The sequence below is a fragment of the Tinamus guttatus genome, unplaced genomic scaffold (genome assembly GCF_059628265.1).
Source record: "Tinamus guttatus ecotype Peru unplaced genomic scaffold, ASM5962826v1 Tinamus_guttatus_pri_ptg000197l, whole genome shotgun sequence".
NCBI classification, from domain to species: domain Eukaryota; kingdom Metazoa; phylum Chordata; class Aves; order Tinamiformes; family Tinamidae; genus Tinamus; species Tinamus guttatus.
The window spans coordinates 1,935,122-1,955,895 of record NW_028288731.1 but is presented as its reverse complement, the minus strand read 5'-3'; the positions used below and the strand labels follow the sequence as shown (position 1 = coordinate 1,955,895).

Sequence of the window (20,774 nt, the reverse complement as noted above, 5' to 3'; positions counted from 1 at the left end):
TGGCACAAGTTGCAGGATAAAGAAAATCTGTATTTCACATGGCTTGAAAGATGCACTGACAACTGCATCTTGGCCATCATTAATACTAAAGCTCTAATAACAAAACACTAAAACACACAGACCGCAGAGGGCTCAAAAAACCTCCTCAAAAGCTCTCAAAAACCTCCTAAAGCACCAGAACAAAATAAAGAAATTGCTTTAAAAAAGAAAATTAAATAAGCTACAAATCAAAACAGACTAAAGTGAGCACTTCAGTTTTAAGAGTCACCTTAAAATCCGACCAGCATTGAAAATATTTAAATTCTGGCAACCCCAAAAGGACATGTCAACATGAATTTAGGAACTTGGATACATTTGAAGTCTCCCAACTTCCCTTTCACTGGAAAATAATGAAACCGCGCACAATCAAATCACTATAAATAAAGTTTTTATGCTCAGAGGAAGACAACGCTGATGGATTCACGAGCCAGGCTGCGGTAATGGAGCTAGTAATAATTTTGTTGTGTTGATTTATTTTTCCCTTGAAGAACGCCTCAGTTTCGGTACGCACAACGCCTGCTCGGGAGCCCGGGCCGAGCTGAACGCGGCGACGTCGTCACGACGCTCTAAGTCAATTAGGGAGACCGGAGCCAGATGGCTGGAAACGAGCAAGATTACACAGTACGTTCTGTTTATTCGTTAGGATTATTATTCAGGCCATAATTGCTTTTAGCAGATTATTTATCACTATTAACATTACAGTGATGTGCTAGAAAATTACAAAACAAGGGGAAAACATGATTTTTCACTTGCGTTTGTCTCTGGTTCTGCTCCAAACTTTTCTCCAAAGCCTGCAGGATATTAAAGAGGCTCAGGCAGAGGCTGGAGGACACAAGACATCATCTGACTTCGGTGGTGGCATCCGAAGCCAATGACCACCTCACACAACCGGCCCTTAAACTGTATCAGGTCTCATTTTAACAAGGCACCTGGAGGTCGCATCTCCAAAAGGTTCATCCCTCCTGCACTCCAGCCAAACAAGGAGAAAGATAAAAAATGAAGTAAAAATAAATGCAGAATTTTCACCACAGGATGCCCAGGAAAAGAAACTCTGATTTAAGAATAGGCACATATAGCCACAAGCCTTACTCATTTGATGCTGAGAATATTAAAGAAAATACACACACACACACACACACACTTGCAATCCAGATTTCTTTCTATCAGAGGCCCCAGGATTGTAACTGAAGGCAGGCAACAACTGGGACAATTTCGGTTATGGGAATCCACGCCTGCCTAGCTTTTAATTTACAATATATACAGCAATTACCTGAAGATTTATCTTTATCCCGCATTCCTTGGGGAGCAGTTTGGTTCAGCTCTCTGCTGAAAGCCCGAAACGTGCTACACCACACTGCAAACGCGGCGCAGCTTCGGAACACCACCCTACTGCTGCAAAAACAAGCGCTTTAATAAACTGTCGGCGGGTTTTCGGGTAATCACACAATATTTAATACCATTTTGGCAAGCACAACCTAGAAATACATTTCACTCAAGGAAGCTTAATAGATCTGAGGGGTTTCCAACTTTCCTTCCTGCGATGCACACCCTTGTGCTTGGCAATGCTAAAACACTGAACGTGACTTTATCGCTGACAGGGTGCACGGCGTGCATATAAGAGTAAGGAATATAAGGCAAAAAAAAAAAAAAAGAAAAAAAAAAGAATATGGAAAATAAGGAAAAAATAAGGGAAAAAAAAAAACACACGTAATTCTGCCTCTTGCTGTCTTTATACCCAAGTTCAGGGATGCACCAGTGCAGGTACAGTTGCACAGTATGCTGCTTTTCTGAGGAAACCTGGATTACGACGCTCCCTCGCGCCCCCCGCAGCCCTGCCAGCTTGCCAAGGCCGTGCTGTGCCCGCACAACTGCCTGGGAGGTCCCTGGGAAACCGATCCCCGAAACACCCGGCGTTAAAAATAACCCCTGTGCAATGGCAGGAATGAGCGCCCAGGGGTGGGGAGGAAATTCCCAGCGCGGCCGACGCGCGGCATCGCCGCGGCCGACTCGGCGCCGCTTCGGCAGCAGCCCCGTCCGCTCCGGCCTCCGCTCGCACAGCCGGGCGCCTCCTCCCGTATCCCGCTGGCACGCTGGGGTTTGAAGTGATGTGCCTAGCAGGTGTTTTTCTATGAGGTGCACAAAATAGGAGGCATCGCTAAGAAACGGGGCGCTAGGCAAGGGAAGCGCCACCCTTGAGCACCACCGTCCCCGTCATGGAGCTGTGCCCAGAGACACGTGAGCACTGCGGAGCAGCGGGCTGGCTAACGGAGAGCTCCAACACACAGATCCCCATCAAAACCCATCACTGCTTTCCCCAAACCCCTGTACTTCCAACGTCACTTCTCTCCCCCTCAATCCCACCTCCGCCGCCCGCTCGCTGCCCTCAGCTTCTAATAGCGATAGTGACCTTGGCACCTGGCATTTTCTTAGAATTAATAGCAGGCTGGTGTTAATGGCCCTTGGCTACACCTTGGGCCATCAGCGCCTCCCAGACGGTCATTAATCCCAAGGAAATACCCTGCATCTCAATCGTTATTACCTAATTAGCTCAGCACACAGTCTGCGGAGCCCTGGCACGCCAAGGCGGTGACTTGTAATTAGGAGCAAGGAAACTTCCAAGTGAAAGGATTCAAGATACTGTACCAAAACCTAATTAAAGGAATCTTAATGGGCTAATAAATAAAAGATAATTATTTGGGGCCTGAATCAGTACTTAAGTAAGCGAAGCAACAGCTTTTGACTTAGTGGAGACTTGCTCTGGATTATGGATTATTAGTTGCTCTATTATGGTGAACATCATGGCAACCAGAGTAGGTCGCGAGTTCTAAGTAAGTTTTTCTAGAAAGCTCCTCTGACCTGTCTGATGGTTTTGGTACCACTTCCTCAGAAATTCAAATTTTACGGGTTTGAACCATTGGAAATGGTCTACAGGCCCAAAGATAGAAAAGGGCAGCCTGGCACGCTTTGGTCAGAGCTGTTTTTTTTAAACTCAAGCAACAACCCAGCTTTAATTCTGAGATTGCACCTTGTTGATCCAGAAGGACCTTGACCTTGGTGCCAGTGTGATGCCAGTCCTCACTGGAGCCGTTGGACCTATCCACTGCAAAGACACCAGGTTAAACCTGCTGCAGTGCTGAGCACACTTCCACTTTGGCCAGTTCCTTGGACAGCTTGTGCTAAATGGACAACCAGGAGCTAACGCTGGGATCAAGCTGCTAAACTTAAGGGTGACCCGACTTCCTCTGGAGCTGCAGGTCAGCTCTCCAAGCCCTACTCCAGCTCCCAAGGACAAAGAGGTGCCAGGTACCACCACAGCAAAGCTCAGCCCCAAGCTTGCATTTCCCAGCAAAGTCCCGCTCGCCACCGCTTCCTCGCACGCAGTCGCCTGCCTCAACAGCGTTCTCCATGCACCGTGGAGCTCCTCCAGCGCGGCTCCACCTCCCGGCTCCCACCGCAGCCCCCACAGGGCTGTACCAGGAGCCCCAACACAGCAGCAAACACGGGAGCAGAGCTGCTCACGTCTTCAGGGCCAAGTGTCGCGCTGGGCAAAGCGAGATGGAGATGTGAGGAGAGGATGCTCTTCCTGAGCAAGCTGCAAAGCCTTCACGGTCCCTGCTCTGCTGCTGTCCAACCCACTTGATCTTCTTATGCCCACAATACTCTTATTGAGCACGTTGCACAACAACACAGAACCAAAACATAACTAACCACGGCAAAACCCTCGCCATCGCTAGAGGCTCCCCGAAGCATCCTCCTGCAGATCAGCTGGGGCCGTTGCAGCTCCTTCTTCCCATTTATTGCTCCTCTCAAATCCTCCTGCCACCTGCAGGGCAGGGGGTTCTCCCCAGATGACTCGTCCTTTGCAGAGTCAATCATGATTAATTATGTTCTCTCATTAGCGGAGCCACCCAGAGCAAAGACAGGCCTCATCCTTCATGGTGCTGCATTAATATCTCCATCCCGGAGGAGGCCCAACCTCATCACCAGCTAGTTGGAGCCTGAAATGCTCTCAGCCTCCTTTCCCCTTCTCGAGGGGATGGGAGAGCAGGTTGTGGTACCAACTGAGTGGAGCGAAGACCAACAGCCGCATGGCAAAAAGAAAATGTAGAAAGAGAAGAAAATTAAAGACTCTGATTCACAGAGGAGCTTGAGGAAACAGTTCAGAAGGAGGGAACGCCTCGTGATTTAAGTGTGAGGCTCAAAGGGAAAATGTGATGTTTATAGTGGTAAGAACTATCTTTTAGTGTTTTTGACTGTTATTACCTGGGATAGGAAGCAAGATGAGAAGTAAAAAACTTCATAAATCAGCCAGGGCTGCAGGTTTCCACTCTCTGGTGTTAAGCAGCCACTGATGGGACCCTCTGAAGATCTGCTGTGGCTTTCTGGGTTCGTCTCCTTCGAATATAGAAATCCACCAAGCTAAAAACAAGCCTCCCTGTTGCACACACACCCTCTCCCTCTTGCTTACCACATGCAGCTTGCTTTTTGACTTATTTTTATGGGTTTTCATAATAAGGATGCACCCATGCAGTCAAGCTCCCTCCTGCCTCCAGGTTGGTCACATCACTGCCCTAATAGCTGTGTAATTAGAAGAAAAACCACTGAAGATAATTGGCAGGTTTTGCTAATTGAAAACCAGGTGAATAATCATTTGGCCCAGGGAAAAGCCCTGCTCATACGCCTTAATATGGACCACCATCTGCCTGCTAAGTTAGCCCGGGGAAACAGTAACATATGAGCGACCGACGTGGGTTATTTTTACAGAGCTTGCTGAAGCACAGAGGACATCCCATCAGCTCACTTTCCGCATGGGAAAAGGTGGTCGGGTACCACTGTAGCCAAACTTTCATGGAAAACACAGTCACAACCAGATCTCTGCGCTGAACCTGCGCCCAAAGCTCACACCGCTGCTACCCGAGACACTCACCTAGAAGCTCCACACCAAACCTCAACTTACAGAAAGCGCCTTTCCGAGATCTGGGAATCATATTTCGGCTCCTTTCTTTGACACATAATGACGTTGGCAATTAGCGCTGCGAGCACACGACTCCCCTCGTCTCTCTGAGGTTCCTGATTTTTGCACCAATTGTTTTGCTGAGAGAGGAGGCTTGAAATAATCTAAAAACCTTTGCATGAAGTATGTTAATTACGAGGGTCGCGTCACCATCTCTCTGTCCCTTTTTTGGCGAGAGATCTATTTCTATTCCCGCTTCACATCAGAGCAATGGACGGGCGACATCGTTTGAGGCGAGGGCCATGGAGCTGCCCAGGCGGGAGCTCGTTTGTGACTCACCGCGATAATTAACAGCGGGGCCGACCTCGGCGAGGGCCAGAACACGCTGCTGTGACGGAAACACAACGCTTTTTGTGGCCCAAAACGGCCAAAAACCACACAGGTGGCAGCCTCCAAAAGCACAATCCATCACAGCAGAGTGCGTTTATAGACATTTATAAGCTAAATGTAAGCTAAATATTGTTTAAAAGTCACCTTGAGTTCTCATATAGCCACGAGAACTAGAGAGTTTGCATTAACTTCAAGTGTGGGAACGCATGATGGTTTCTCCTCTCCCATGAGCTGCACAGCTCCGTGGCACCCTGTAGCTGGGGATCCCTGTTGCAGTCCCTCCATTACAAGCTATCTATATGTTTATGTCAGCTTCCCAGCTTTCATAGTGGTGTATCTAATAACTGTGAAGACCACAGACAGGTAATTAAGCTATTTGCAAATAAAAAAGGCTGGAAGTGCCCATCCACGCAGGAAAGCAAGGCCTTCTCGCGCTGCCTCGAGGACACACGAGGAGGAAGAACTAACATTAAACTCGGAGAAAGCAGAAGTCTACCCATAATTATTAGCAACATGCTTAACATCAGGTTGAGTGCCACGTTATTAGGAATTGGTTTAACACTCATTAGGGTTGCTCTGATCGTAATGAATTCATCTGCCAGTTGCATTGCCCTCGGATGGGCTCCCATCCTTCCACCACGGCCCAGTCGTTAAGAGTAAATTAACAAGCACTTAACGATGAAGCACTGGAAGCAATAGCTAACTAGCTAGCCAAGCACTGGAAGCAAAAGTTAGTTGACTAAAAACCTCACGCTGTTTTCTGACCTGTCAAAAATACTGTACAAAACAAGAGCATTTTGCCATAAAGAATCTCCTCCACTCATGTTTAGCTCGGTTTCTTGGAAAACCTGACCTGCACTGTGCTGTGCTGTTACAGCACACTGCATCTGTCCAAACACTCCAAATTTTGGCACCTACAGGCCAAGCTTAACAAAAATAGCCTGCCTAGAGCCCAGTGATATTAAAGTTACTATAGTTACACTGTGCTGCAGTGACTATAGGTTTAATGGCAATGGGACATCTTTGAAGCAGTTCTCTCTGTGTGCTCGCCTTTTGTTTGCTATAAATTACTGCCACTTTGTTTTCAGTATAATATCATCTAAATCTGCATAAATCTTTATCTCTGTTGAACAAGAAAAGTACAGAGTAGAAAAACATAAGAAGAAACCCAAGCAACAGCAGTTTATTACAAGCGACTGTTAACTAACATTAAATTGTAGTAAAATACTCCTAGCAGCACACACGGCATCCCAAGGAACACTAAATGACTTCATTAGGGACACTGCTGACAGAACAAATACCAAATGAATTCACAATAACGAAGCTACGTCGAGAAAATATTGCCCAAGAAAGCAAGCAGTGTCGGGTGAGAATGGTTTTACCCCCAACCTCCCCATCGCCCGGCTCTTGGTAAGAGCAAGAAGGGGGAGTCGGGCATCCTACTCGTGCCGGAGCCTCAGCTGCCTCTCCCGTGAGCTCTCCAAGGTCTTTTACATTTTTCCCCTTTAATTTGGAAACTACTCGATTGTGCAAGAAAGCTTCTGAATTACCTTAGCTTTGCAACACACCGTGACAAATCAAGGAAACAAAAAACACATTACAGAGAAGTGTCTTCCTACTATATAAACCTTTTCTCTTCCCCCCCCCCCCCCCCCCGACACATTAAACCATTTAACCCTCCAAATGCTCTCCCTGTTGCTCCACCGGCTCCCCCAGCAGCCCGTGGGATGCAAGAAGGAGCCGGGCAACAGATGGGGGATCCGATCCGGGCCGGAGAGCGCCGGCAGAGCCCAGCTCGGCTCCCTCCGCAGCAGGCAGCCCGCGCGTGCCAGCAAGCCAAGGTCAAGCCTTCCCTTTAATTCTCCTCTTTCTCCTTTTTTTTTTTTTTCCCAAGGCACGGGAAGAGAGCTTTAGTTGTTTCTGCATGGATGCAAGGTGAATGAGGCTGTCGCTTCTCATTGCAGTGCTATTTATTACAGGTCGCTGACATAATACAGCTTTTTTTTCTTCTTCTCCTTTATTCCTCCTCCTCCCCTCAATGCAAAAAAAAAAAAAAGGAAAAAAAAAAGGCTCTTCAGCATTGTCTCACTTACTCGCTTCTTTGGAAGGAATATATGAACAGTTTTAATTTATTTATATAGTGATCTGACAACTGAGATGCATCAGCTTATTTTCAGAGGTCTCCTGCAGAAAAAGGCAAGCTACCCTGTTATTAGGAGGATTAAGAACCCACATGCATAATAAAAGAAAAAACAGAGTACACATTTGGAAAATACACTGAAAAATTAACCCCTTCAGGCCAGTGGACTGCCAAAGAAAGGGAAATTACAGAGATATCAAAGCAAGGCAGGGGGAGGAAATTATAACATAGGCTTGCTCCTGCATGAGCCATATTCACAGTAAGGGAAAAAATAAGGCAAAAAGAGAGGAAATCACATGCCCTGAGCCAGAGCAAACCCACATCGAGCCTCCAGCTGCCCCCGGTGCACCTAGAGCCGTTCCCTAAAGCTCCAAGAGCCCGGTCTAAGGGCTGCTGCTAGTCTCTCATCAGCAGTTCCTCCCAATTTAATCCATAGTTTCAGATGAAAAGCTTTTATAGATCTCGTCTGTCTCGAGATGAGTTTGCCTAGAGCTCCAAGCAATAAATTGATGATAAATCAATTTTCCTGCGCTGTGCTTTGTAGTCTGATCCCCCCCACCCCGATACAGCACCCAGAGCTGTGCACGAAGCCCCACATTCCTCACTTGTTTTTAAAGGCAGGCTAACACTGCTAAAAATGCAAACTATCCACAGTCTATTTTGGGGTTATTATGGAGAAGCAGAAGCGCCTTAACAGTGAAAGATCCCGCGCAGCGTGCTTGATCTCACGGCCACGGCGCTGGAGACGCGGCTCCACCGCAAAGGCCGGGGACGAGCCAGAATCAACCAGCCCGGCGTTACCACAAAAAAGGCTCCCGCGTTTCCGACACGCGAGCGCTCCCCGAGGGCTCCAACGCCGCTCCGCGCGGAGGCCGACAACCCGCCAGCCCTCGCGGGGCTCGTAAGTCCCCCGGCTCATTCCCGCCGCCAAGATCCACGCGCGGCTCCGCGGCCTCCCGCGCAGCCCCCTCATCGCCGAGGAACAGGCCTCACTCCCGGCACCCGCGTGTCCCCCGGTACGCAGCCAGGGTAGCTCTTGGCGCTCCCCCTGATAATATCATTAGTATTGTGATTTACACGGCGTGCTTTTATCCTCTCCCAGCCCAAAATGCTTCGCGGGTGCCCAGCCGGTGGCTGCCCAGCCGGAGGGCCGGGGTGAAGCCTGCGCCAGGGCTGCTCTGCTGCTGCAAGCTGCGGGTTGCACTGCCCGCTCTCCCGCTACGGTCCTGAATTCCTGCGCTGAAAACAAACATCTTGGCAGAATCCCAGGCCAAACAAGCACAGAGCAAGAAATAACTTCAAAGTGTGTGTGTGTACAGAAATATGGTAAACACGAGTGTTTTTGCAGCGGTAAAAGTAGCACTTTCGATGGTGGTTTGCAGATGATGAATTCCACGGCAGCAAGGTCGCGTGTGCTTTGGTGGCTCTCCAAGCTGACGCGGGCAGCAAACACAGACCCTGCAGAGCCCTTCCAACAACTGCCACAGTCAGGGGCCAGCAACACCCCGGGAAAGTGACACACAGCACGCTGGGCGTCCAGCTGGGAGGCCCAACTGCTCCTTTTGGCTTTGCCACCGACTTGCAGGAGAGCAATGCGATGTGTCCACGTGCCTCTTCTTCCATGGCTTTTCAGGCTTTCATTGCAAAGCCGCTCTTCTCCCGACTGCCTGTGAGCCATGGGCAGCGACGCTAGCCTGGGTTACAACACTGCAGAAGCAGACTGGAGGGGCAGCGAACGGGGGAACCACGAGGAGAATTTCTCTCCATGGTGGTGGAGGATGGTGGTATCTCCAGGAGCCCAAGCAGCAATTTCTGCAGGCTCACCTGCAGCCTAAATACATCACACATGCCCCAGCTCCTCTGCTTGGTGTTCCCCTTGCTCACTGAGCACTTCTGTGCAGCTGCACGTGGTCCGGAGGGTTCTGCATTTCACCCCTTGGTGCCTCTGTGCCCGTTCCGCGAGGCAGGGCCGCCAACGCGCCCTGCACACAGCAGTTCTCATCAGCTCCTCCTTGTTGCGCCCTAATTGGAGGTGTCCTGATATGCATCGGGTCTCAGTGGGAGGAAGACGCTTCCCTTTCACTTTGGGAGCCCTGTCACCAGCAGTAATTGGAGAGAAAAACACGGCTGGAGAAAAGGGGACAGGAACGCAAAGGAAAAGGGCCGCGCAACACGGCCACGGCAAAAGCCGTGTTTTCTGCAATGAATATTCAAAACCCAATTTGCAAAATTGGTTAATTTTGCCTGCTAATGGACAGCTACACATCTAACTGACCATTTGTGCAAGCAATTACATGCACGATTACTGGAGCGCATAATTGTGCGGGCCGATTTTGAAACTGGGCCTTATAGCGCCTGTGCTCGACAGAAAAGCATATTTAATAAATAGATATTGATCACTGCGAAGTATAATCATCGAGACCTACTCGCTCAAAGCCAAATATTGGCAGAACATGCTGAAGTAGGTCCCTTTGGGTATATATCTACCCAAAAGGACCACCATGCAATGCTAGCAAATGCCCACTGAACTGAACCATATGTTTCTTCTGCTAAAACTATTAGCCCTTTAAGTTCTAAGAGCCATCACCATGTAAGGCCAAGGCAGGCAAGTGTATTTGTATAAACACCTCCGTTATCTTCATGGGAAACACTGGCAAGTTGTCTTACTGTGGTTAATTTCTTCTGTGGAGAGCTCCTTTTAGGCATTCTTGCTGCTTAAGTCATATTCCAGGAGGGAAGAGAATCTAATTAAAAGTACATTAAAACACCCCAGTCTTTGCGAGCTGATTGCAATTTGCATGTGTGGTTTCATCAGCTGAACCTTGACGATCAGGTGAGATCCAGGCTTTGAAGTATTAGGTACAATAGGTTTTTTTTGCATATGTGATTTAAGCAGTTAATGGCCTAGACCTTATTAATACAGTATTATTGTCTTCTAAGCAGAGATCTCCATGTTAAAACTTTATCATCCCAAAGCATTTGCAGCCAATCACGAGTATTTTTATTTTACGGAATAATCCCGAGACCATCAATTTTCACGTGAGCATCATCCACGAGTCTCTATTTTACATGTCAACCAAAAGCTCTTGAAGATTAGCTGTCAGCAGCCTCAGGTCCTGCCAAACATCTATTTTCTGTATGGATGATGCATTAAGTTTAAGGTGCTCATTGCTACCGCAGGCAAAGTAATATAGCAATTACTAAGCTATTCTTGACTTACAAAACCATAAGCAATCACAGTATTAGAAACCCAAACTCGGGAGGAAAGAAACCAAGCCCAGTTAAAACACCAAGACCAAAAATGTCCATGGAGAAGCCTCTACAGAAACCACATGCCCCAGCCTTTACTTAGAGAAAAACAACTGCTTATAATGCCTTTTTTTCCCCTCATTTCTATGAGCCTTTGGCAGGACGGACGTTCTTGGCTCTGACAGCGAGGAGCTTGGTGGGATCGTTCCCCTGAGCCAAGAACACCGACCTGGTACCTGTTTCACAGCCCGGACGCTCGACGCCGTAACCACGTGGCACGACACCAACTCGAGGGGAGCTCAGAGCCGCTCAATAAATCCGTTTTTGCCCCATCTCCAAAGTCACCCGTGACATTTGCCAGATGGTGAAAAACCCCAACCTGAGAATAAAGACTTAGAAACCGGGTAAAACCCACTGATTATAAAGATAGCAGCCCTGGGGTTTTCTGCCTCCCTTTACTTGATTTTTTTTTTTTTTTTCGTATGCACACATTTGAAGCTAGAGGTATTTTCCTTTCCTACGTGAAGACCCAAGATGCCCAGGACTCCAAGATCTGGGGATAAAACTGAAGGAACCTGCAACAAATAACACTACACACAACTATTCGTAAATATTTCAAAGAAGGAAGGACATTCTCTTCAGTTATTACAGGACTGCAAATGCCAATAAAAACTCATGTACTCATGTTATTAAATGTTAAAGCTGCTTGCCAAGATCCTCGGGCAGCCAGCACCACTCAGCACAGACTCAATTTGGTTTCCTTTCCTTTTCCATCTCCACGAAGACGCTTTGGGTGGAACGGGCCCCACACTACTACAACAGCTGTACTTTAATTCGTGATACGACAAGGCTTCACAGAGACACTCAGTGCAACAGGGAAAACTCCAGGCACACGAGCGCGTCCCGCTAGAGAGGCTCCCGCTGCCGTCTCGTTATTTGCTCTTTGCTTTGCAAACTCTTACGTTCCCCAAGTGTTAATTCCCCGGTTCCCGGCATCAAGCGCCTGAGTCAGCTCGCGGAGGGTGGGAAATAGCAGGGATCGGGTGGCAATTTGCTAAGGGGAATTAGCTGCACTCCCTGTTTGTGTATCGGCTTCCCTCCCTCACGACCTGCTAATTCAGGCAGCGCTCATCACCCCACACGCAGAGCGGGAGCAATAAAGGTGCCTTTCAAATAGCACCTTTCAAAAGCAAAAATAAATAAAAAGAAGGCAGCCATATACATCCTTTTGTCCTTTTCCTAGAAAATTCCCTGGCTTTTTCCACATGCTTGGATGCGCCCATTCTCTAAACAGTATTAATAGCTACTAAAAAATTGTATCTGCCTACCAATCACTCCAGCTTCCTCCTTAATGGCAAGTACATTTTTAGAGCGTTAAATATATCAACAGGGACAATGGTTGCTAAATCTGAAGTCAACAACAACTGGAAAACGTTAGCTGCTTCGCTGATATTTTTACATGCTACAGAAATATCTCTAGAAATAAATGAGCCCTTTTTTCTTCATTTAATCCTTCCAAAAAGATAATAAAATAATACTGGATTCTAAATACTGTCACACATCCTCAGCAAACAGCAACTCAAATTTAGATCTGCACATTTCTTCCTGCCAAAGACAATGAGCAAAAATATCCCCAATTCCAGTCTGTGGGGCGGACAAGCAGTTTCAAGGCGGCCAGTGGCCACCGCGCAACCCGCAGACTCTCAAAACTTGCTCAAAGGGGCAAAGTTCTGGGTTTTTGCAGTGCACAAGAAAAAATGCGGGTTTGTTGTTGTTGTTGTTGGCAGCTTTTTCCCCTCCCCTCTTCTTCCCTCCAAACTCCCTCCAACTTTACCTCTCCCTGCATGGATCTTTAACATTACCAAACTAGGGAAGGGCACAGGAAGGGGAAATAGGCAAGAAAAAGGGCAACGTTTGGGGGCAGGTTGGACCCCCAGAGGTGGAGGGATGCATCCTGCTCGAAGCACCCGTGCCCCAGGACAGTCAGCCCACACAGCACAGCCCACCAGGGCTGCGGGAGTGTCGGAGCTGTGGAGAGTTTCCAGTCTTCAGCACCGGGCTCCAGACCCGGCCCTGCAACAGGCAGCAAGGAGGCTGCCTACATAGCGCACTGTAGGCACTAGGGCTACACGCACTCATTCCTTGGGGGGCAACCCAAGCCCGGCACTACTGGAGCATCCTGGACCACCAGAGAGCCCTTTTCCCATCCCCACATCCCTCTGCAGGCACCGGCTATGGAAGCAGATGCCGGCCCACGGCAGGCGCCAAGGGCACAGGGTCCAGGGCACCTCTGCTGTGTCCGGGTTCCAGACGGGCCATTTCTGCACCAGAAACACACGCACGAGAGCAGCTGGTGATGAGCTACAGAAGTTACATCACTGGGTGACAACAGCACGTGCAACAAAGCTGATTTATGGGAAAAAAGATGAAGAAAGACCCAGTTATTTACGCCCCTCCAGTTACCGCACACGCAGCTGCACAAGGCAGGAGAGAGCACGAACAAAGCACAGAATTCGTAATTCAGAAATCTCTAGAGCTGGCTCAAAGACAACATATACGGTGACATGATTTTGCTAAGCTCTGATAAGGACCACATCCATTAGAAGTCTGGGGCTTATTTTCCCGTTTACTTAATTTCCCCATCTACCTCTATTGCAAGAGGCAACATGGAAATGAACAACAGACATCAGTGAAGAGGGGAAACTTTGACAGACTTAAGATAAAAATTTACACTCTTCTTATGTATTTATAAACCCTGTATTCTCAAGATACTGATTTACGCAGTGCATGTGCTCTTATAGCTTGAAAAATGGACTCTACTGGCCAAGCAACTGCCACGGTGACAGACCCCCATGCATGAGTGATGCAGAAACCACCAGTCCCAGACCTTGCATCCCTTTTATGCAGTGGGAAGCAGGAAGAGGTCTTCTGGCAGGCTAAAAAAAAAAATGTTTTTATTTATACATCTCAGCAGCTGCTCAAAGATTTCAGGGGCTTTGGCACGTGCCCCATGCGCCTGGCAGCAACGAAGAGAGCAGCTCACAGAGGCAGCAGCCCTCGCACAAGCCAGCAAAGCCAAAGCACAAGGTTGGGCACCTATCTGCTCGCCTGAGCCAGACGGGGGAATAAACAACAAAAATCAGGGCTGGAGCTGCTGAAGGCATGAATCTCTCCGGCCAGCTCCGGTATTCCTTTGGGCTAGTACAGCTGGATCCTGCCCCGCTGCGAGCGGGCTGCACGGAGCAGGGGGCAGCCGCCAGTTCCTCCCGTTTGGCCCCCGCGGTGCCCGTGAGATTAACGGCCGACCCTGAACTGCCAGCGCGAGGCGCCCACCTGAGCTTGCAGGCAGCCAGGCCAGAGGAGCAGCCACGGCAGAAACCCGCTGCTCGTCTTAACCTGCAGCGCTTCAGACCAAAACGCCCCAAAATGCCTTTTCTGAGGTCAGCTGAGCCCCTCCAGCCGCTGGTTTGGAGCCCTTGGAGCAGTGACTCCCCTGGGTCACTCTGAGGCTCCCCGTCCCGTCCCATCCCGAGCCGGGAAGCCCTCGGGAACGCGGGGCCTCCTGCCAGGGAGCTCCTGGGGGCTGCTGCCACCTACAGCCGCGGCCGCCGCACGGCTCCGGCTCCGGCTCCGGCTCCGGCGGGATCCCGCTGCCGCTCGCCAAAACCCTCCGGGAGGGACGCGCACGGGCTCCTGGGGACAGCAGCTACAGCCTGGCCAAATCTGCGCGCCAGGGGAACCCAGACTTCCCCCTGCTTTTCACTCGAACATCTCAAAACAAGCAGGCTTCGAGCCTCGGAAGAGCTGGAGCACGCCGCTAAAGGAAGGGCTCCGGCTAATTCCCAGCGGGAAAAGCGAGGGCGCGCTCAGGAGCGGCGCAGCACCACGAGCCCGGGCCGGCGGCGTGGCACGGGCACCCCCCGCCGCCCCACGGCCACGCGCGGGGCTCCCCGGATACGGGCCCGCGAGCGCGTCATTTGGGCGCCGATCACCACCGCTTGCACATTAATGACGAACGCGGCTCTTGGTGCCACGACCCACACACGTGCCCACCAATTACTCTTAATAGAAATGAATCTCTTTGTAAGTAAAACATACCACAAACAACATTTCTTAATGCAAATAAGTAGGAGTCGCTCGGGGACACGGTGTCCCCGCGGCCACGGGGGGACGGGAGCAGCGGGGAGACGTCCCCTCCGCACGGAGCAGCCGCTCGGCTGCGGCTGCCCCTCCGTGTTTACGGTGCCTTTGCAGCTCAGCCTAATTTTAGCCGCCAAAAGGCGCCCTGGCACAAGGACCGGGCAGGAGGTGCCAAGGGGGGTGGCGGGGATGAAAGAAAAAAAAAAGTGCAAAAACATTTAAAGAACAATTAAATTTCTCAGAGCAGCCGAATACTTCAAACGGCACCGAGTTCCTCTGGCCGCAGTTATTTAACCACTCAGCAGTCCTGTATATCACAGGGGGGCCTTGATTTATGGCCCGTTCCGGAGCCCGTCCCGTTCCAGCTCCTCAGCCTCCAGGTAGCAGCCTGAGCCGCGGGGCTCCCGTGGCCCCCGGGGCTGGGCACCACGAACACCCTATTCCTGTGCACAGGGTAAGAACAGTACAAGAGGTAAAGAACAACACAGCCACGCATTTACAACAGACCGGGGGCAACCAAGTTTGCACGACGCCTTCTTCGCACGATCAGAGCTACCATCCTCTTCCTCAAGGCGCTGCAAGCCAAGGCAGCGGGCAGGGCCCCATCCAGGGACACCGAACCCACGGCTTTCCCCCCCGACTCTGCTATTCAGAGCCCCCCTCCTCTTCCCTTTTATTCCTTTTTTTTTTTTTTTTTTTTTTTTGCGGCTTCCCTGGAAGAGGGAAGGGGCCCTGCGAGCAGGGAAGCCGCGCAGCGCCCCTGCACCGCGGCCTTTTATTTGCTTTGGGGCATAAATCTGTGCACTTGTCCGCTCGGCCGGCCGTGCCCGCCGGATCGGGTAGGAGGCAGCGGGTGCCAGCAGGGAGGTTGCTAAGGGAGAAATAACAGGAAAGAGGGAGCAGGAGGAGGCTGCAGAAGGAGGGGGAAAAAAAAGAAGTAGGAGATGGAAAAAGTATCAAGGCGGTGGAAGAAAGCGTCTGTGCAGAAGGGAGCAAGGAGGGAAGCAAAAAGCGGCATGCCCGCTGTGAAAAACTGCCCGCGAAAGCCTGGGAAATAGGGAAGCTCCTGTTCCCTCAGTTGGGATTTACCTACTCGAGCCAAAAGAGAAGGAAACCTAAGGGGAAGCATCAGAAGTTTAGGATTCTGCTTCTCCCGAGTGCAAGAATAGGGAGCCGAGCGCGTGCAGAAATGACAAGTAAAGCAAAAATGACTGCAAGAAAGGGGGGAAAAAAAACAGCGCGAGGCGCCGCGGCCGCTGCCCGGGCAGCGCGGCGCGATGTCGCTTGTACCAACCCCGCCACGGCCCCGGCTGCACCGCGCTGCGAAACGAAGCGAGAAGTTGCAAAGGAGAAGGAAAACGAGAAAAAAAAAGGGAAAACCCGCATTTTCAGAGGGCTTTTGCACCTCCCCGTGACACTTCCCCGGGCAGCCGCGCTGCAACTTTCCTCGCGCGCGCGTGAGTTGCAGAACCCGCCGGAGCGCCCGCGCGCGCTTCTCGTTTTCTTTTTTCTTTCTTTTTTTTTCCAATTTTCTTTCTTTTTTTTTTTTTCATTCTTCTTCCCCCCTCAAAGCCCGCAGAGCCGCAGCGAGCGTCGGCGCGACACGAGCACCCCCGCGCCCACAAACAACAACCGCGGGCAGCCCCGCTTGGAGCCCCAGCGACAGCGCCGAACTTGTCGGGACCCCCCTGGGGAAGAAGAGGCTCCCGGCGCGTTGCAAATAGCAGCGACAGCGACACCCACCTGCCTGCGCGGCCGCGGTGGCCCGCGGGGGCCCGGCGGCCGCGGCCGCGAGGACGCAGCTCCAGCAGAGCAGCGCCGCGGCCGCCGCCGGCATCGCGCCCCGCTCCGCTCCGCTCAGCTCCGCGCCGCCGCCGCCATCGCCCCACGCGAGTCGCGGCCGCGCTGCGGCGCCCACGCGGCGGCCGCTGCCCCCGCCAGCCGCCGCCGCGGGAAATGCGCGCGCGGGCGCCGCGCGGAGCGGCCGCGGCAGCAGCAGCAGCAGCGGCGGGGCCGGGGGGGGGAGGAGGAGGAGGAGGAGCGGGAGGAAGGCGGGAGCGGGGCGGGGGCCGCCGCGGGGCCGCCCCGCACCTGCGGAGCGCCGATACCTGCGGCGCGGGGCTCCGCGCGGGCCGGGGGATGCGCGGAGCGCGGCGGCAGGTGCCGGTGCCCGAGCCCGCCCCTTGCCCGCGCGCCGCTCGCCCGCGGCCCCTTTCCCCTGCGAACCCGCGCGCTCGGCGCACCCCCTGCTTGGGGGGCAGACTGCCCCCTTGCAACGTGCCCCCGGCCGCAGCCGCGCCCGAGGCTGCAGCACGGCTGCGGGAGGGAGGCCTCCCGCGCCAAACTTTGCCCCGCAGGGCTGCAGCAGCGAGCACGGAGCTCGCGGGGCCTGGCCCGGGGGGCCCGCGGCCGCCGGGGCTGGGAACGCGCCGGGAGAGCCGAACGCCTCAAGGAAGCCACCAAAAGAGAGGGTGTCCAGCCAGAACACCCGCCAGATTAACACTACCCCAGTATCTTTACTTCTGATTTTTCAGGGGATGTTGCGGCCACGCAGCAGTTCCCGTGTCCCCAGTCCATTGCAAAGCCCCCCGCCAAGGGTTTATCTTTTGACCTTAGTCCGCAGCCAACGCGCGGCTGCAGGTTTCCTTCCCGCAGGGACTTGCTGCGGCTGAGGGCAGAGGGGCTGCCCGCGGGCCCCGGGCGGTGCAGCCGGGCACCGGCGCCGCGGCGGGGACGAGCGGCGGGATGCGCCGCCGGAGCGAGGGCCTCCGCTCCCGCAAATATTTAAACAGGGAAACTTCCCTCGCTGCCGGCTGCTGGGCAAACAGCGCCTAACTGCACTGCCCGGCCCGGCGGGACTGCATCGGGCCGGACAGAGCGGCGCTGCTCCGGGTCGCTCCGCAGAGCCGGCCGTGCAAGGCGATCCCCGCCGCTCCGGCCGGGAACCGGCGCAGGGCGGCCCGCAGGCGCTGCCGGAGGCCGCGCCGGCTCCCGGATTCCTCGCGCCGGAGGAGTTTCTTCCTGACTTTTTTTTTTTTTTTTTTTTCCTCTCCCTGCAATTCAATATTGAGCAACAGTGGCATCCGCTGGGCAGCGCGCTGCCTCCAGCTCTGAGAGGCACTTCACCTCCGCGGTAATTAAATACAGTTTCCAGATTGAGGTGGATCTGGGGGGTCCCTGCCCCTGTCACAGCCCCAGCGTGGCTGCCTCCTGCTCTGCCCCTGTGTCTTTACTTCTGATTTTTCAGGGGGTTTTGCAGCCACACAGCCGTTCTTGTTCCCCTAGTTCATTCACTGCAACACACCTCCCTAAAGGTTTCTCTTTTCTGACACAGCTTTTGCTAATTGTTCACAAAACCAGCTTCCCGTCCCTTTTTTTTTCTCCTAAAGTAATCTTTTCCTTAAGAGGCTGAATTAAAAAAGGCCATAAATGCCTTCCAAGACTAGCAGTAATTAATAAAAATGAGGCAGTAATTGGCCATTACTTTTTTTTCTCTCGTGCACACATATGCCTGGAGCAAGGCCCCTAAAATCTCTGTTCTAGCAGGAAAAGTCTCCTCTGCCCCCAGCAGCCGTCATCTATGGCGCGGGCCATGTGCAGGATGTGCAACGAGGCTCCCGAAACGCGGGAAAAGGAGCAAAGGGAGAGTCCACGGCTGCACAGGGCGAGCGGAGAGACCTCGAGGAGGAGGAGGGCTGGAGTGGGTGCATGCAGCCGCTTGGGAAGATTGTGAGCTATTTTCTCCTGAAAAACGGCATTTTAACCTGTCAAACTTGACCCCGCTGGACACCTGAGCCCGGGAACTTCTGCAGCAGTTCGGAAAGGGCTTAGATGTTTAAGGGCAAGACAGTTTTATATATTCTATATAAAAACCAGTAGAAGCGATAATAGTCTGTCGTGGCTGGGAGCATAAATCAGCCTTTTATGGCTTTCCCTTCAGCCGCCGACACCTAACTCGGGGATTTTTACACCATTTTGGAAGCACGCTGGAGCGAGCACTGCCAGGGAGCCACAAGATGCCGTGGGCCCCATGTCCCCGCGTGGCGCTTGCTGCCCACGGAGGGCTGTGCAAAGCTTCTCCTCACCCCGTGGGGCCCCAGGAAAGCAAAGCCCAAGGAGGGGTTTCTTACCAGCCCCAATCCAAGTCTGGCCTGGGCTTGTGGGTACAAACTGTGGTATCCTCCTCTCCTTCCTAGCTCTCTGGTCACGCTCCTGGCCATAAGGAGCTTCGACCTGGGGACGAAGCTCCAGAACGTGCCTGTTCTGGGTCAGGCTTGGCTCCTCGTCGCATCTGGTTCTCGTTTCTTGCTCTCGCAGACGTGCCTCTCTCAGCTCCTACGGGCAGTGCGAGCTTTACCTCACTGCAACCGGAGGAAAATTAACGGCCCTGCTTGATCCGCACACTGGGCTGCAGCGCCTGCCTGACGGTGGGGGTTGCTACAGCCGGCCGGCCCGCTGTAGGAGCAGGGTTGCCCCTTGTGCTGCCACTTGAGAAGGTTGTTCCCGTGGAGGCTCCAGAGGCTCCGAGCACCTCCTGCATGCAGAACGGCTCCCACATGCGTCCCCACGGCACGAAGCCCGCGGCCGTCGCTGTTAAACCCCCAAATTCTCTCCAGCAGCGGTGGTGGGAAGTGCCCTCCGGCATCCCTGCTCCTCTCCTCTCCTTCCCCTTTTGCTCTTTTTTCCAGCCTTCACCTTGGCATCCAGCCACCTGGAGGTGAATGCTCTCTTCTTGCACTGATTTCTTTAGAGGAAAGTGCACTTTCCTCTAGGAAAAAAATCAGTACTATTCACTGTGTAAGCCTTTCCTTTTCCTTTTTTAACCTTCATTAGTGCTTTTTGGGTACTTGGCAGTCAGGATCTCTTCTTTAAGGGGTGATACTCAGGACTCCGACAAAGGCCCCATCATCCTAACAAAACCAAGCAGGAGAAGAGATCGTGCTCCGCTGCACTTTGGCTTTCATGGACCAGGGCAGCTGTTCCAGATCGGCACTAGCTCCAGTCCAGCATGGACCCACCGAGGATGCTCTTGGCTGCAGTCATTTACTCTCCAAGACCAAAGCCACGGACCTAATTCCTCCTGAGGATGACGTGGTCCTACATGCTTGCAGCCTGTCCAGAGCCCATAACGTCTCCCCCGTGTCTATAGCAGCACATTTGTTTGAAAGAATGAGGAAAAAAACTAGTCCAGATCTGGAATAACCAGTGACTCCAGCCCAGGTCTTGCCAAAGTGACTGCCCATCACCTCTCCATCTGCTCGGACAATCACAGGCTCAATGCAGGGTTTTTTCTGAGGTTTCTTCATTTATCTCCTGCTGCCAAACTGCCTGCTTGCTGACAAGAAACGCCTGGCCAGCGCTTGGAGCTGCGTTCCCATTGCGCCATAAAATCCTGCCACAAATTAGGTCCACCTCTGCAAGCAGGGATTCCCAGCACACTTCCCTCCTAAGGTTCAAACTGAGGTTTAATGAAGACTCAGAATTTAAGATGAAATGCTCAGCCCCTGGCTAATTATGTGTGTAAAGTTCAATTTGCTGGGGAAGCATCCAAGTTAGAAGAAGAAATTCCCTGCAAACAGTATTTACATGTTGGAAAATACCGGGAATGCTCCCTTGAGATGACACACAAAAGCCACGTTGGGCCCAGGAGTGCTTTTAGGCAGCTTCCCTGTACTTTCAAATCAGCCAGATTATGGCAGAAGCCAGTCTGCTCCCTGTGTGTCTTGCAGAGCCGTTTGTCCTTGTGCCTCCTTCTCCTCCCTGAGTCCAGAGGACTTGGCTGTGCCTGAGTGACCCAACTGCACGATGCAACACGCGCGGGCTCAGCCTTAGGAGGGGAAAAAACCATAAGGCAGGTTGAAG

General features: G+C 52.2%; 1 protein-coding gene across 1 annotated transcript in view; it reads right to left on the bottom strand.

The window, feature by feature from the left end:
• The window catches only part of ERBB4 (erb-b2 receptor tyrosine kinase 4), a 373,897-nt gene extending 357,148 nt beyond the window's left edge, over positions 1 to 16,749 (bottom strand). The window contains exon 1 of the mRNA XM_088523696.1: positions 16,656 to 16,749. Within this exon, the coding sequence (XP_088379822.1) occupies positions 16,656 to 16,749 (94 nt within the window). The remainder of the gene's footprint in view (positions 1 to 16,655) is intronic.
• Positions 16,750 to 20,774: the final 4,025 nt, after the last annotated feature.